At 35.5% G+C, this 18,345-nt stretch overlaps 1 protein-coding gene across 3 annotated transcripts in view; it reads left to right on the plus strand.

Moving 5' to 3' along the window:
• Window positions 1–18,345, plus strand: part of PTPRQ (protein tyrosine phosphatase receptor type Q) — a 206,777-nt gene that overhangs the window by 66,710 nt on the left and 121,722 nt on the right. For all 3 annotated transcript variants that reach the window (XM_070254641.1, XM_070254640.1, XM_070254642.1), the window contains 3 exons: window positions 883–1,003; window positions 12,466–12,626; window positions 13,281–13,426. In XM_070254641.1, the coding sequence (XP_070110742.1) occupies window positions 883–1,003; window positions 12,466–12,626; window positions 13,281–13,426 (428 nt within the window). The remainder of the gene's footprint in view (window positions 1–882; window positions 1,004–12,465; window positions 12,627–13,280; window positions 13,427–18,345) is intronic.

Below are 18,345 nucleotides of genomic sequence, written 5' to 3' on the forward strand. Positions count from 1 at the left end.
TGTGAGTTCACTTTCCATTTATAACTATAACAATGATCACAGTTTAGTAATTTATACCTTTTACATGGAAAAGGTTGTGTATTAATATTCTAAGATATTACTATGCTGTTATATAGCAGCTAAGAAAAGTCATTCTGAATGTTTTATCTAAATGGAAATGTAAACTTGGCTAACTAGTTTGCAGTAATATTTTTAGTGCTTATTCAATGCAGAATGGCTAAAGTATTTGAATTCTTACAGTATTATAGCAGAATTAGAAGTGGACCCTAAACTGTCTCTATTCTTGCTTCTGTGAACATTGCTGTTTACTCTGTAAACCCTTTAGTTTTGAAGGCTCGGTGAACAGATTTTGATACTATTTTACAGTTTAATGACATAACTGAAATTAAGAATGTAGTTTTCATATGTGAGGCCAGTCATTTTAACTGCTCTCTCAATGTTACCGTTATCACTTTCCCATTTCTTGGATATGTGAATTTTTTCCAGCTCTTTTTATTGTTTGGGGAGCTCTTTTACTGTATATTACATTTCTTCACTCAAATAGTTTTATTTTTATTAGAGGATGATAATGTGCTTGATGCTAATGACCAAGATGTACTTGAACAGTAGGTGAATCACTGTGACATACCCCTTGTTCTTTTTTCTCATGAAATATTTTTTTCCATTGAATCACAGAAACAGATGTTCTAACACCACCATGCAAAATCTTCTTTTATCATCTCATTTTGAAAGTAAACAATCAGTCTCCCATGCCCATGGAGAAAGGCACTCTACCTGATTCATTTACCAGAAAGTTTATAATAAAAATTTCGTACATTTCCATTTCAACCTTTTCTTACATATGTTTAATAAAATGCATTATCCTATACTCCAACGTTTTAGCTCCTGATTCACCCCCTCAAGACTTCTCTGTAAAACAGTTGTCTGGTGTCATGGTGAAGTTGTCATGGCAACCACCCCTGGAGCCAAATGGAATTATCCTCTATTACACAGTTTATGTCTGGTAAGAATTTTTTTTTTCTTTTTTGGAAATAGTTCTGAGAACAAGTATTAATCTGTAACATAAGAGGAATGTAGTTTTAAAAAAAAATTTCAGAATGTGATGCCACATTAAGAACTTGATTATTAATAGGCTAGTTAATATGCTTTTATTAAGAAACAAGTTTTTCCCATATTATGTAGCAGTCCAAGCATAGTCAAATAATACCACTTTTGTAATTAAAACAAAAAATTATGTGCTATTCATAATTGTACTAAATTTATGCTCTTAAAAGTCGTTGATCAATTTATGTGAATACAAGCATATAATTTTAAACTCTTCTAGAATTTTACACAAATATTCTCTGTCACTGTCTTTTTAAGTTTCCCTGAGCAGAATAATTTTAACTAAAATTTAATTAAAAGATATTTCTTTAGATATCTGTTATTTAAGGTCAATTTTCCATTGAAATGTAAGCAGTGTATTTATTTTTTTTCTGATCACCTTTACCCTGATTAATGATTATTTATACATCAATTGTGAAAAAGGTGAAATCTTATAATACATCTCACATCAATTAACAACATGGCTATACTGCCTCATGAAAACTCAATAGCTAAAAATCCTCACTTTGATATAATGTAAGTCCTCTTAAAAAGATTCATCAGTTATGTAACATATTTCCTAGTGGATTTTAACTATTTCAACTCAGAAAATACAATTTACAAGATATTTTATAAAATGTAGACATTTCTTACTTTTATATTCTTACTTGGAAGGTCCAGCATTGAGAAGCTATGATGTTTTAAAGAAATCTACTCTTCTCTTTCCCAAATTAAGATTTTTCTTTCTTCAATCTCTCTTCAAACCCATTGTATACTGCTCTTTAGGACTATACTTCCTGTGGTTTTCATTGCCTGATTCCTAGTCATTTTGCCTAGTCATGGTGAAATTGGGAGTGACTTGAGAGTTGATAGTGGGAAAAGAAGCAGTGGAAAGAAGGCAATCATTCCTCTTGATTACCCTATTCATTCATTTTTTCATTCATTCATTCAACAATGCATGTGAATGAGACACACATAAGTCCCTGTCCTCAAGGAGTTTACATTCTAAAGGGATGACTGGATTATATACCAATAAACAATTACATGAGAGAAAAAGGAGATAGGGCTACTTTTGATGGAATGCTTGGGGAAGTCCTCTGTAAAGCAGTGGCATGAATTGTGATCTGAATGACACGGATCATGTGTCAAGAAGCTGAAGGAGCTTCTTGTCATGTAAAGATCTTCAGGCTGGAACTTTTCAGGAGGAGGAACATTCACTGCCTAGGCTCTGCGGAGAAACACAAGTTGTCATTTGGAAGACAAGAAAGGAAGTCATGGTTGCTGAGGGCTAGAGAGATGGAGGAGAGTAGCACCAGGGGATGGGAGGCAGACAAAGGTCAGGAGCTAAGCCACAGTAAGGATTTCATTTTCATTTCAACTATAATGGGAGCTATTGGGGAATTTCATGAACTTTGGATACTTTATGGATAATGCATTGTAGGGTGTAAAAGTGTTATCAGGAATACTAGATAGGAGGCTATTTTAGTAATCTGAGCAACAGATGATCCTGTGAATGGATGAGAGAAATGGGTAGCTTTTTGGTATATTTAAGTGGCCAGGACTTGGTGATGGATTGGCTATGGGAATTAAAAAAAGAGATGAATCAATGATGACTTCTAGATTTTTAAATCAATGGTGATGACTTTGAGGTTGTTTTTGAGGAAGATTGGCCCTGAGCTAACATCCGTGCCCATCTTCCCCTACTTTGTATGTGGGATGCCTGCTACAGCATGGCTTGACAAGCAGTGCCAAAGTCCACACCTGGGATCCAAACCGGTGAACCCCAGGCCACCGACATGCGGAATATGTAAACTTAACCACTGTGTCACCAGGCTGGCCCCATATCCTGAGGTTTTTGACATCATTTTACTGAGTGTGAAAAACGTTAATGAAAGTAAGAATCAAGATTTTTCTGCCTGGGTTTTCCAGCTCTACTTCCTGAGAACAATCCCGTTCCTCTCTCAGTAGTGCTTTTTCTCTTCTCTTTCATGGAGCATCCTTTTCCATCTCACTTCCTAAGATGGATTCCTAGTACAGGGGAAGCCTACTGAACGTAGGGTGAAGAAATCTCAAGTCTGTGATCTTGTGGCTCATCTTACCAGGCTTTTTGGGAATCATTCTGGTGCCCAACTACAGTCATAGCTTCCAGTTTCAAGGTTCTTATTTTCTGTTTTATTCTTGATCTAACCTCAGGCTTATTCTAGTGCCCTAGCTCTCTTAGCATGTCTGTCTCAACACCCATGTAGCTAAATGCTCTTGGTTGTTTTCTCCGCACCAATCTGCAGTGTGCAGGATTGGGAAGGTGACTTCCACACCCTTCCCTAGCTCTGGATGATCCTCCAGAGGAGCTCTTAGATCTTGCTGGGCATGGTGACATACGGAAGACAGATTTTCTAAGAGGCTTCTCATTTTACTCTCTTTCCTGATACGAAAGAGCAAGCCTTTCTGACTGTCATTCAAAGAGAGTTATTCAGAGAGACATTAAGCCACAAAACCTCCTTTTTGGATCAGTTGGAAAACTTAAGATTGCAGATTTGGGGCAGTCGGCGCATGCCCTCATCCTGCAGGAGAACCACTCTCTTCGGCACCCTGGACTACTTGCCCCCTGAGATGATCGAAGGTCGAATGCAGGATGAGAAGGTGGATCTCTGGAGCCTTAGAGTGCTTTTGTAGTTGCGAAGCCTCCTTTTCAGGCAAGCACATACCACGAAACCTACAAAAGAATATTGCAGGTTAAATTCACGTTCCTTGACTTTGTATCAGAAGGAGCCAGGACCCCATTTCAAGACTGTTGAAGCATAATCCCAGCCAAAGGCCAACTCTAAGAGAAATACTTGAACACCGCTGAATCACAGCAAATTCATGAAGACCATCAAGTAGCCAAAAAAGCAAAGAATCAACTAGCAAACAATCATTCATGCAGGGGAAGAAATCCTTAGGGCAGGACTGCTGTATAACCTGTCAGGAAGAGGATTTACTGTTGACAGCCTGCCTGCAATTTAGAGCACTACAGAAAATGCTATTTTTTTTATAACTGAGTAGGCAGTACCTGGGCCTCCCCATTCAAAAAGTTCCACTTCAATGAACAAGACACTCTGAAGTGAAAGTAGCCGCTAGAATCACGCTGACTTCACTGGTTTCGGAATCTGGAGGCAAGGTTCAACTGCAGCTGCCCCACAGCTGTTTCGAGTAAGCCGTCCTTGTGGAAGATGAACTTGGAGTCCAGTCGTGGGGAAGGTGGCCACTTTGCCCTGACTTGATCAGTTACAGAACTGTGCATTAACCTTCTGAGTACCTGAGTGTGTGTGTAACTTATGGGTGGCCAAGCCTGGAAAAACTGTAGGAATGAAGATGTGAAAAATAAAGGTTTTTTAATTAAAACTTTGAAGATATTTAACAATTTATTGAAGTCAGGGAAAGAGATTCTTAATATATTAACTTTAGAAACCTAGGAGACCCAGGAATTGGATTTCAAAGGATATACAAAGAATTCTTTATAAAAGGTTTTAATATTGCATTCTTTGTTAAACTGGGATTGGAGCACTTTTGGAGACGTGGGTTTCAATGCTGGCTCTGCCGCTCAATTATCTGTGCGGATCTCTTAAAACACTGTATAAGTGGTGGCTAACAGTATTAGCAGAGCTCCTGCTTCAGGGGCCCGTGTTTCTCTCATAATTCTCAGTTTCTATTGTTTTTGTTCTTCCAATAATTGTCAAATTCTTTTAAAAAACATCTTTGTGTATTTGCTATTTTTAGTATGTCTGCAAATTGCAGGCTGTCTGTTATATTTGTTATACTGGGTAACTTCTCTCCTTGTCATGAATATTTCTTTACAAAACAGCTCATGAGGGGTAATGTGCAATCATTTCATAGCAACTACTGTGTGAGTCACATTTGATTTGTGGGTGGTGTTCTCAGAAATCTGCTTTTAACCCATTATGTTTTAAAATGATGTTTCCTTCTAAAGTTTGCTTTGTGAGATATATTTTATCATCTAAGTTGGTAAAATAGCAATTTTTCCTTCTTTATGTTGATAAATTATGCTTATTGTTTTCAAATGATAAACAATCCTTGCATTCCTAGGGCAACCATCATTGAATAAATGAATTAGAGCGCTGTAAGCTTTTTCTTTTAATACGCTTTGGATTGAGGCGTGATGCTCTAGTAAACTGACATAATGCTTATTTACTTTTTAGTTGAATTCAACTTGGATTTGTTTAGCAATATTGCATCTATATTGTCTGTAAAACTTAATGGCAGTTTTCTTCCTTGTTTATAAAACTTTTAAGTGAGCGCCCTGTAAGGTGTAGCTAAAAGAATATGGAATGAAAGCAATGCTGAAAGTTCTAGCCTATATGCAAATCTTGGCTTTAAGGTTTCTCAGTGTTCTTAGTATTAATTATGAGAAATAATTCTGAGTCAGTCAATCTGATAGATGTTTGTTAAACTCTACAGGGAGATAAAAAATATAGAGAATTTAAAAATGATTGTAGACTAATTAGAAATAAAATATGCCCATACGAAATAATTTAAAAATGCTTGCTGAGCAATATACTAGGAAGTCAAAACAATTCTAATGCAGCTTTTTATTAAATGTCACTGGTCAAGTAATTTCCCCTGTAACAGAAAAGCTTACTTTTGCAAACGGCTTTCCATATGCTAAAAATGCTCCTGTTTTCTAAAACGTTTTCACTCTATTAAAAAACTACCTAATGACTTAAGCATATAATATAGATCAATAATCAGAATGGGACAGGGGTCATTTCAGATTTCCTGAATTTACCTCCAACTTTGGAATGAAGGTGGTAAAAATAAATTGAAAGTCAGGAGAACATCTCAGTGGAAACAGTATTTGCAAGCTTGGAGGCAGCATGAATGAACTGTGTTGAGAGGTTGATAAGCAGCATTGTAGAAATGAAATATTAGGGCCAGGGTGGGATGATGGGAGAGACAAACACAGATAGAGAGAGTGGTTGAGTACAAGGGTGCTCTTTATAATTTAACTTGAGATTTCCAGTGGGATGTTAAAAGCTCTGTCTCAGCTCTTTCTTGCTAGTCATTTTTATGAATGACTTGGGTGAAGCTTGGGTGACAACTTACAAACAGGCTATCTGTGGACCAGTTATGCTTTTCTAGACCTGCAAACTGTTAATAAATTCTGAACAAAATTTTTTCAGCATTTATAAATGAGTAGATATCTAGTAAAACTTTAGTTTCTTTTGTTTCTTACAAACATCAGAATACTTTTGCCGTATTCCCCATGATAAAAATCAGCTGGAGTTGAATAGAGGCTGTCTTTAAGATGGAGTCTTAGCTCTGCAGTTTACCTCAGTTCCCACTGCACTCTGTTTTAAATCCAATCTATTTAGTCATTTATTTTGCCTGTATGTATCTTGAGTTTTTATACCTCCAGTTTAGGGGATCTTTTCATCATGTTTGTGAAATGTACAAAGCTGGGAGAAATTGTGATTTCCTTGCATTACAGACTTGGGGAACAAAATGCCTTGGAGAGCTGAAGAAAGGGGCTCAAGAGGAGGGACAGCATAGTAGTTAGCATTTTGGGACAAATGAGTTCAGTTTCTTATGTATATTTCTTTATTTGTTTTCTACAGCAATGCCATAAAGAGAAGAATATTATCACCATTTTATAGTTGTGGAAACTGAGTCTTGCTGAGATTAAGGAGTTGCTTAATGTTATAGATCTAGAAGATGCCAGAGCCAGAATTCATACCCAGATCTGTCTTACTCCCAAATCATGCTTTTCTTGCGTCAGTATGAATAAATGTCATAATTGGCCTTTGTTCTAAAAACTCAACAGTGCACATAAAGGACTAAGGAAGTCTTAGTTTGATAAGAGCATTTGTGATAAAGACTTATGGAGTTATAATAAATTAAACTTATTGCATCAACTCATATGGGATATTTTTACCAAAAGAAATCAGTGGCTTGATGTTGGTCTGCATTAGTTGACAGAGTTTATCCATTATGAGAGAATACTTATATTGTTCTGTGTATAAATCAATTGGATTACTGGGCCCCACAGTTTTAAAGAATATATAGACAAAGTAGAGTTTGTTACGGGAGGAGTGATGAGAATGGTGGAAATACTCAGTTTCAAGACATATGAGAAAGTGTTGAAAGAATGGGAATAAGTTATTAGCCAAGATTCTTTTAGTTTCAAGTGACTGGGCCCAATCTAAATTGTCTTATTGACACATGTAGCTGAAAAGTCCAGAGGTATACTAACTGGATGGAGGAGCTGGAATAATATTATCCAGTGTGGTTAGCAGCAAGAAGCTTGGTGTGAGCAACAGCAAGATGGCCTGTGTCTTGAGTATAATGGCACAGGAGAAAAGCGGGAGGAGATGAAGCTGTTGGGGTGGCAGGCCAGATACATGGAGTCTTGAAGCTTGACTAAGGATATGTATGTATATATAGACAAAGAAAAGAATGAATCTCAGTATTGTATGGGATTTTGAATTTTTATTTTATTTAATTTAAAATTTTATTTTAACCATGCACCCAACGATTAACCCCTGGAGAAAACGCTCCAAGGACTTTCCGTTACTCTTGGAATAAAATCCAAACTCCGTATTCTAGCCTGAGGGATTTAGTTCATTCTCAGGGGATGAAGTCCTGTTCCCCCAGCTCAAGTACAATCCCTCCGCCTGTCTTCTGGACCTTTACTCCCTATCTCTGCTCCAAGGCCATGGTTTATAAGTGTATGCTTCCTCAGCTTCAATCTCATTGTCTTTAGTGGCTTTTCCCTTTAATCTTACAAATGTGTCTTTTCTGCTAAGGGCAAACAAGCAAAATAAAATTAAGCCAAATTAAAACAAATCAGCCAGCCAACAAAATTATGACAATAGGAACAATAGCAACAACAAATGAATACCTTGCTTTGACTTAGACTTTCTGAGATTCTAAAGCTTTATGATGATAGAATGTGCAACTATTTATGCCTTGCTAGTTTAGAGTTGTTTAATATGTAATTACTAACCTGCTGATACTACCCAGCTGTGCAGAGTAATTATTCTAAAGTGCAACAGAGAAGAGCAGTTTCCTATATTATAGCAAGACAGTTACAGAAGTTGCTGGTTCATATGAGAGAGAGAGTGATTTGATAGAGTCAAGTAAATGGATGTTGAAATTCCTTATTTTGGGGAGTAGTATTTAGTGAGTGAAAGGATTAATCTACAATGTTTAGTTAAGAGCAGATTAAAGTTTTAAAAATAAATTCATAGGAATGGACAGGGATGAGTGTATCATCAGGTTAGATTGTCCACATGGAACGAAATATCAAGTGATGAAGATTAGAATTAAGATTATGACGTTTCAAAGAGTCTCAAGCCTTGTCTAGAAAATGATTCATGTTCATACTTTGGGAAATGGGGGAATTTGTTTAAATCTTTCCATTTCCATTTGAGAAACGGGGACAATTGTTGCTCAGCATGGTCTTGATGTGATAAGATGAGCAAAGGAATTGGTAAAGCAGAGCAAAGAAACTTCTCTTGTGCTCTAGAATTTCCTTTATGCTCTAGTTGTCAAAATATGTCTCTTTTTTGAAAAAAAATTATAAATTAACTAGGAAATAACTTCATCTTCAAGACTCCATTAATCTTATCCCAAGATATTTTCTTGGTGTGACCAATGAGTGTAGACAGAGAAAAACTGCATCGTATATATATTCAGAATAATTTCAGTCATTCAAATTCTTTTAATTTCTCAAATTAAAAAAAAAAAAGCTTTTAAAAGGTTCTAATAAGCTTCTAGAATTAAATCAGTAAAATGATTGCACTGAGGACTCCCCTAAGTTTTTCTCAGTTTGAAAACGTGTACCACTTGGAAGGTTTGGGTGATACTGACAGTCATCTACTTTAGGGATTAAGTATTGTGTGACATTTTTATTCTTTTCATTTCCACACAGTGTGTGACTTTGGTACGTAAGAGTTGGACCTGCTTTGTCTGGTAGGCCTCCTCTCTTCCTCTCCCCTGCTCCCTCAACTCCCTATTTGACTCTCAAACCTTACAAACCAGCTCTCTAGTGAACAATTTCTTTCATGTCTGGCACTGTGCTTTATTCTCCTTTTCTACTCTTGGTCACAACATTTCTTTGCTCATCTCTTTCTCTTTTTTGTGGCTTTTAGCCACTGGGGGGAAAAAGTTATTGTCCTTAAGGAGATCACATTGTTATTAACGAACTGTTTTATAATAATTTATTGCTTTCTTTCATTATTTTGAAGAAAGGGTGGTCTCTTACTCATATTTATGTCTAACATAGTTCCTGATGTAAAGTAGAAGCTCAATAAATTTTGCTGAATTCTGTTGAATATTGGTTGCATACATATCATCTCTAAATTCAGAGGCTGTGGGGAAGGTGTCTATCTTTCTTTGTGTGGAGCCCTATCTAAAAGAACAATGCCTCCCTAACCCCGACATATATTGTTCTCCATTTAAAAGACTAAAATAAAATAGAGAAAAGAAAATATGTGAATAAGTTATTCAAAAAGATGGACCATGAATGACCTATAAACATATGAGAAGACATTCTTTCTCACTCAAGGTCAGGGATGTGCAAATTAAATAGATATTTTTGCCAATTAAACTTGCAGAAAATAAGACGATGAATATCCACACTGGTCGTGAGAGCATGGCCAAACGTGTAGTCTCACACATTGTTGTTGTGACTCCAATTCATAATAATTTATAATTTGAAACAGTAATTATTTTGGAACAGTTATCATTAAAATAAAATTTAAAAAATTTTATTTTTGACTCAATCATTTGACTCAATCACACTATTGGGACTTTAACCTGCAGAAATAAAAGTACCTTTATGAAAAGATATTTGTGTAGGAATGATTACTGCATCATTGTTAGTAATAACCAAAGTAAAAAAAAGGAGAGAAACAAGTTAATTTATAGAAGGAAGGCTGAATACTATCATACATCCCATTAGGCAACTACAGAAAAATAAGAATATAGTTCATTGTTATTAACTTAATAAGAGGAAAAAATCAAGATATAGAACATATAGTTTTATAAATGGAAATGAAACACTTTAATAGAACACATAAGATTCCCATTATAATATTTTTAAACTAATAAGAACAAAACAGAGATTTTTAAACTAAACAGCTAAAACCAAGAGTAGCAACTGGTTACAGCAGCATCAGAGCTACTGTTCTGAGGCATGAGAGGGAGTGACCTCTGAACTGCATGATTGCTCTCTGGGATGGCTCTTCAGAGAGCACGTAGCTCAGGCCTCAGCCTGAGCAGGGAGGATGGAGTCAGATCCCCAGGGACAGCATCTCCTCTCTCTTCTTGTCTTTCTTCTTGGCCTTCAGTTTTATGGCAAACCATCTCTTATGTGCCTAGATACATTCTGAACTTGTTTCAGAAGGTGAAGTTTCAATTGAAGTTTATTTATGCTCAGATATTTTCTTACCTTACTTATTAAAACATCAGCCACAATCCTAAACTCCAAAAGAAAAGCAAACCCCAAACAGACAAAGACATATCAGTACCTGAAAAATGTTTATTAGCACTGCTTTGCCCCTGGAGACAAACCAGGGTGGGTGTAGAAATTGTATCTATATGTGCTAACTGAGGTGGATTATTGAGTTTGTTATTCAGATAATTTATAAAGACTATCTTCTTTTTACTGAAATTTCCAGGTGTGTAAGACAAAATTTATTTTTGACCTGCATTTTCCGGGTAATTGCCTTGATTCTGCATTATCTACGGAACATAATCAGAGTTTTTCTTATTATAGACCTATTTGCAGTGTTTTGCTGTGAAGATCAGAGCAAGAAAGTAGTGATGAAAGGCAGCCGGTAGCATTGAAAAATATGCCCGAAAAGGAATTTTGAAAATAGATATAATGCAGTTAGATTACTTTAGCTAATTTCATAGGTTTAGAGATCTGAATTGGCTTAGCTATATTGTAGTGATCTGATGACCTGTGACCAATGACAGGAGTATGGAATTCGGAAAAATTTCTGTGACAAGGCATCTTTCTCAGACTAATAACGCAGCATTAAGAGTTTTAAAAGCCCCTTTCCTGTGGTCTCAGTGAAGTCAAAGAAAGCTCTCTCTTCTGCTTCTGAAAAGGATGTCTGATGAAACTGTTTCGAATCGCTGAATAGCCTGGCTAATCTGCCTGTCTCCACTCACATACTCCACATCCATATTTTTCTCACTGTGGTAAGCTTTCCAGCTATTTTTCAGATAACCATGCTTATATCTGGAGTGAACTGATGCTTTCGTAATGGTAAAAGCGTGGCTGAAATGTGTCTCTTTGTGGATATCGTTAATTCACTTAAACTCTGTTATTCCTCTTAAAGATTCAGTAATTCGAATATTTCAGTGGTAAAGGAAAAGCATTTTATATTCAGAGGGAATATCTATTTACTTCTTGGATGCCTTGTGTTTCTAAGGGAGGAAAAAAATTAGATTACATGAGGCATATACCTTTTCTGTGATATTGATCATATTCTCTTTTCTAAATTTTTTAATAATAAGTTTTATTGCTCTTAAAATCTAAAGTTCTTTTTAAAATGCATGGTTTTCAGCAACAGTATATACGTGTCCATTTTTTAGTTTAGATTCTAATCTACACCCAAGTCAAAACTATGGAAACTGAACTAAAATGTCTGAAATGAAATAATTCTCGTGCTCTGTTACTTAGCAAGATTTTATTCTTTAGACTTTTTCCCTCCTCCTGGGATTTTATTTTATATTTACTTGAAGAGTTTTGAGTCAATATTTATTTTCTTTTCTGGAGTGTCATTTCAGATATTTTAAAGATTTAATTGAGTAAGAGATGTGAGCTCTACTTTTTCCTTTCCTGTATGTTATAAGTACATTATTTTCAATCTCATTTCTAATTAGAGAAAGAAAGACTGACCCACAGGCTCACTATTTTAGATACCACTGTTCAGATATTTACTATTTAGTTATTTGAATTGGTCTAAAGTAAATGTTACTTTTGCACTATATATGGAATAAATAAGATTTTGCCAAAACTTAAAAAGAACAAATGTTTGAACAATTAAAACGCTGGCATGCAAAGGAATGCTGTAATTGCCTCAAATACACAGTATTCCTAGAGATCTAGTACGATTAGTCCAAGCAAAGTCTAATATCAACATCTTATTAACACTTGGTTGAATTACTGAATATACTTGAAAACAAAAGAAGTTTATTATTGAATTATTCTGAAATTCACTCTTTTCAGCATTTCGGGATAAGTGGCATCTTTATTTTATTAATAAATCTATGTGCATAAATGTTGCTTGCTTTTAGTGTACTCATTCTTGAAATATATATGTAACATTTAATTTAAATTTCAATTTTCAAACAATTTTTTTTTCCTTTCAGGGATAGATCGTCATTAAAAACTGTTAATGTAACTGAAACATCATTAGAGTATTCAGATTTGGACTATAATGTTGAATATAGCACTTATGTAACAGCTAACACCAGATTTGGTGCTGGGAAAACAAGAAGCAATGTCGTTAACTTTCGATCACCTGAGGGAGGTGAGTTCTAATGGATGTAGGCAAGTAAAATAATATCCTACTCAGAAAAAGTGTTAAATATAAAAACGTATTATCAAGCCTGTCTGTCATTGGTTGTTCGCTTCGTAGCTGTGTGATGTTGGGAAAGTTAGTCAATCTGTGACTCAGTTTCCTGTCTGTATTCTGGAAACAATAAAGGACCTACTTCACAGAGTCCTTGTGAGGTTAAATGAGTTTAAATTTTAAATGCACTCAGCATGCAACGTGACACAGCATTTTATGCGTTTGTTAAATGAAACAAAATAAAATGCTTTCGTCCTCTATTATTGGATTTCAAAATTCTAAGATAAATCAGAATTCATATTATGTATTTTGAATTAGAAATTTGTTATAATGTTTTCAAATCCAGGGCAGTGGGCATGTTTTAGAACTGGGGTAGTGTTTCATGAGTAAGAAATCCGTCTGTCCTCTGCTTAGATGTTGCTATGATGCCCTGTTAGAGGGATGGCCCAGTGAAACTTATGGATTTCATTTCTGACTTCTAATTAGATGTTATTCTTAAGTTTTTTTGAAAACCAATTATCATCACTTATCAAAGGCAGGTAAAATTTAGGACATTTCAGACAGTATTTGGAGCCACAAGTATAGTTTTTTTTCCCATTGTTTGTTTTATAGCTCCAAGTGACCCTCCCAAAGATGTTCATTATGCAAATCTCAGTTCTTCATCAATAATTCTCTTTTGGACGCCTCCCTCAAAACCTAATGGCATTATACAATATTATTCTGTTTATTACAGAAATGCTTCAGGTACTTACATGCAGGTAAGACTTTGAGTTTTCTCCTAGTTCTTTATTTACATCCTTTAGTGTTGTTGATGATGATATAGACTTGGCATGGTAGAAAAAAATCTCACAATGACAATTATGCGTAGACATTTTATAAAACTCCCATTGAAACAGAAAACTATAGTGGAGGAATGTCAGATACATTTTAGTCGCTCTCTCTCTATCTATGCAGGCACACCTGCACGTGCATTTCAATGTATTACCAAAAATGAAGGTGCCACCTACTTAAAATCCTGTATATAAATATGGCCCTCAATTCTACTCCTCCAAGAATTGTTCTCCAAAGAGTCGATGGTTTCATTTACCCTCAATTATTTCTCAGCTAAAAAGAATTTATTTTTCTTTGTACAGTAATCCCCCCTTATCCATGTTTTGCTTTCTGAGGTTTCAGTTACCCATGGTCAACCACAGTAAGAAAATATTAAGTGGAAAATTCCAGAAATAAACAATTCATAAGTTTTAAATTGTTCACCATTCTCAGTAGCATGATGACATCTCGTGCCATCCTAGTCCAGCCCCTGGGACATGAATCATCCTTTTGTCCAGTGAATCCACACTATACACGCTACCTGCTCGTTAGTCACTTAGTAGCCGTCTTGTTTACCAGATCAACTCTTGCGGTATTGCAGTGCTTGTGTTCAAGTAACTTATTTTACTTAATAATGGCCCCAAAGCACAAGAGTAGTAGTGCTGGCAATTTGGATTTGTCAAAGAGAAGCTATAAAGTGATTCCTTTAAGTGAAAAGATGAATGTTCTTGGGGCTGGCCCTGTGGCCGAGCGGTTAAGTTCATGCGCTCCACTGCAGGTGGCCCAGTGTTTCGTTGGTTCGAATCCTGGGTGCGGACATGGCACTGCTCATCAAACCACGCTGAGGCAGCGTCCCACATGCCACAACTAGAAGGACCCACAACGAAGAATATACAGCTATGTACCTGGGGGCTTTGGGGAGAAAAAGGAAAAATAAAGTCTTTAAAAAAAAAAAAGAAAGATGAAAGTTCTCGGCTTAATAAGGAAAGACAAAAATTGTATGCTAAGGTTGCTAAGATCTATGGTAAGAATGAGTCTTCTATCTGTGAAATTGTGAAGAAGGAAAAAGATATTTGTGCTAGTTTTGCCGTCACACCTCAAATATGTATGTCTAGGAAAAAACATAGTACATACAGGGTTTGGTACTGTCTGCGGTTTCAGGCATCCACTGGGGGTCTCGGAAGGTATGCCCTGCAGATGAGGGATGGGGGATTACTGTACACAACATAAATGTTTTTCTTCAATTTTAAAAATATTTTCAATTGTTAGCAGGAGGGTTATTGTCATTATTATTACTCAATATCAGATCTAATGAAATCACTAGAATGTGCTTATTTAACTTGGTGTATACAAGGTTCTAGGGTCACACAGTTTGCAGATGGGTACTTTCTACTAATGATAATAATTATGAAAATAGCTAACATACATTTCATTTAGAGAAATACTTTTAATTTTTTCAGCAGAATTCCTTTACTTCCCCAAACTTAATATTTTACAGACCTTTAATATATGAAAAGGATAAAATGGAGTGGTTGTGATTGAATTGGGAATGGGCAGCGTTGGAATATAATTTGGAAAACACTAATTTAGAAGAAATGCTTCAAATTACAGAATGTATACCTTACTGATAGAAACTATTGATGGCATGTTGATTATGACTCTGGCCTTTCTTATTTCTCTGTATACTTTTAAGCAGGAGACTAGAGATAAGTCTTAGTTATTCCAAGTTGCCTAATCCCATTTGTGACTAACAACCTAAATTTAGCCTCTGGAGTTAGTTGTTGGCGCGCAGTAATCACTGGAACTAAAGTATGACTTTCTTTAGTGTATCTACTGCAGTTTAGGCTAACGCATAGGTTCAAAACAGAACTTTGCAAGCTGTCTCAGGACTAACCCAGCAGTGGGTAAAAGAAAGTCCAGAGGTCGGTTTCATTCTTACATTCTGCTCAAGGCCCTTTAAGAATGGAGTTGTATAGGAAAGGAGGATCTGTTTTTTTTTTTTTTTTTCCTACTCTGTACGCTGAGCAATTTTTGCCATTCTTTTTTATTATGCTCTATTTTGGGAAGAGAAATGGGTATTAGAGTGCAATTTATTTATTTTTTTTTACCACAATGTTGTTTACAGATTTAACAATGTGTCACGATGTCAAAGAGGCCATTCGAATTGTAGGTTCTTTTTTCATACATTTAACAAAAATATTGCAAAGTAGTTCTGAATCTTAGGAAAGGTTTTGCTGCTGTACAATTTACTTATGGCTTATATGTGATTCTATTTTGGTTCTCTTCGTCCACATCTAAATAATCAAGTGTAAATATCTAACTATAGTTTCAACATGATCTTATCAACCTACTTACTCAAACCTGCATATATAATCTGACCCCACTTGCAATGTATCTATCTTAGAAAACGTAATCTTTTATTAAATAATCTTAAGAATGCTTTTAAGTGTGACAGCTGCAAGAGGGCACAGGCTAATGATGTTAAAACATTTCTCATATTGCTTGAAGTTCATCTGTGCTTTAATTTATTCCTAAAGTTCGTGTTAAATATAGCATCAAAATCTCCACTACCTAATCTTCTATTTTGGATTGCTAGAATAGAAGAAACCCTCAAAATGAAAATTATATAGCAGAATAAGTGTATGGCTTTTTTTTTCCTCCTTCTTTCTTCTCTTTCCTGCAGAACCTTGTGGAATACCTCATGCACGGTATATCACATTCTGCTTTCCATTATCTGCTACTTGTCTTAGCTCCCTTATGCCGTAGCAAACAACTTTGAAGAAAAGGGTCATGTGACACTTGTCTTTCCATCCCCGGAAGACCTCTGGTATTGTATCACACAGAGGTTTATTGCTCAATAAATATTTTAATTGAAAGACTATAAAACTATAATAATAGAGCACCATTACTTTTGGTACTTAGTTGTAATTTTGGAGCACTTGAGTTTGTAGTATAATACCTTAGGGAACTTAGTCTCTCTACTACTATTTGGCAATCCATCTTGTTCTTCCTTCGATTACTACTCATAATATTTTGTATAGTGTATTAACTTTCACATTTTAATTTTTATCCATTTATGTCATATTTCCTCAGTGTACCTGACGTAGTGCTTTATTATATTAAAAAGTGCTAAATGAATACTGGTTGATTAATCAAATTTGAAAAGGTTTCACTAAATAACTTCTGACTGCATTTGCATACACAAAGGAGTAAGCCTTAATTAGATAATTGGAGCCCAAAGACTTGTTTTTTCCAAAAATAAATAGATGAATGAAATAATCATCTGGATAATTAATCTGATTTCATATTTGTTGCATGTCTATGCATGCTAAGTCACGCACTCATCAGGAATGACTTCTGGTGATTCAAAATAATTCATTACTTAACAGTCCGCAAGGTCAAAGGTAATCAGAATAAATTCTATAAGAAAGAAAAATTAAGATTTACACCAAAATGCTACTCTAATATATTTTCATTACATCACCATGAATTATTTATTTTATACCTGGAAGTCTTTACCTTTGACTCACTTCACCCACTTTGTTCCCCCTCCACACCCCACCTCTGGTCACGACCAATATGTTCTCTGGATCCTTGAGCGCAGGTTTTTGTTTGTTTAGATTCCACATATAAGTGAGATCATATGGTGTTTGTCTTTCACTGTCTGACTTATTTCATTCAGCATAACGCCCTCAAGGTCTGTCCATGTTGTCACAAATGGCAAGATTTCCTTCGTTTTTATGGCTTAGTTATGTTAATATTTTTAAGAGATACTTTAGTAAGCCAGTTATTCCATGTGTAAAGTAGATGTACAGGAATGTATCAAAGTTCGCAGATCATATTTTGGGTGAGATTGTTATATTGTTTTAACTTGCCTGTTCCTAAATAAGTCATCACAAAATCGAAGTAGGTCTTTTATTACACTCACTCTTTTTCCCTACCACATACCAGCAAAGGAACCAAAAAATTTGCTGAATTTAACTTGTGGATCTATTGCAGAACCACCCTAACTATTAATTTAGGCCAAATTGATTATCATATATTAGTCTTTTAAGTGAAGTAATTACTATTGATTGGTTTTTTATTGTGTGTAGACATCGTGGTGTTTTGTGTGCTTCCTATCATCCAACCCTCCAAAGCTCTCGGTGCAAAGGAAATGATTATTCCCACTTTATAGGTGCAGAAGGAGCAGCTCTGAGGTTAGACAGCTTATCCAGGGCTGCCCTGCCAGAAGTGAACTCATGTCTATAGGACTCTAAGAGCTTTGTGCAGATTGGGGAGATTCAGAGTTCCCGATGTAGATGGACAGTATTATAAAGTTATTCATACTATTTGCCTACGTGATTTTTTTAAAGTCTGTTTTCCTTTATTTTAGAATTGATTATGTTTGAATATATATGTTGTGTTTAAAATTTGGTAAGAAAAGAAACGTTTGCATAGCTTCCCTAATCATCAAAAAATGCCTTGGAACAAATCTAACTAGGAGTCAAACAAGAGAATTTGAAAATTTCTCTCACTCTACATACGAGAGAGTGCATCTAGCTGCCTTCCCATTTCTCCCCATGGTTGTAGAAGAAAAGAAGACCCATTAAAGATTAATAATAACTATTTGTGTTCTTAGAAAGAGGTGAACACTTTCATAATTCCTTCATCACTAGGAAGAAAAAATATTAACATTTTGTAATACTCCCAAACTTGTTTAAAAATAGTCAATGTTTTGAAAAACACTTGAATGTTTCATGCAGAAAACTGGCACTGATCAGCCCAGCTGTAGCATCTTCAGTTGATCGTCAGTTGTTCTTCATCACTAAGCTTGGTGTTTCTACTCTTCGCAGCTCTGCATGTTGATTTTGCCATCACCTATTCC

The sequence above is a fragment of the Equus caballus genome, chromosome 28 (assembly GCF_041296265.1).
Source record: "Equus caballus isolate H_3958 breed thoroughbred chromosome 28, TB-T2T, whole genome shotgun sequence".
In the NCBI taxonomy this organism is placed as follows: Eukaryota; Metazoa; Chordata; class Mammalia; order Perissodactyla; family Equidae; genus Equus; species Equus caballus.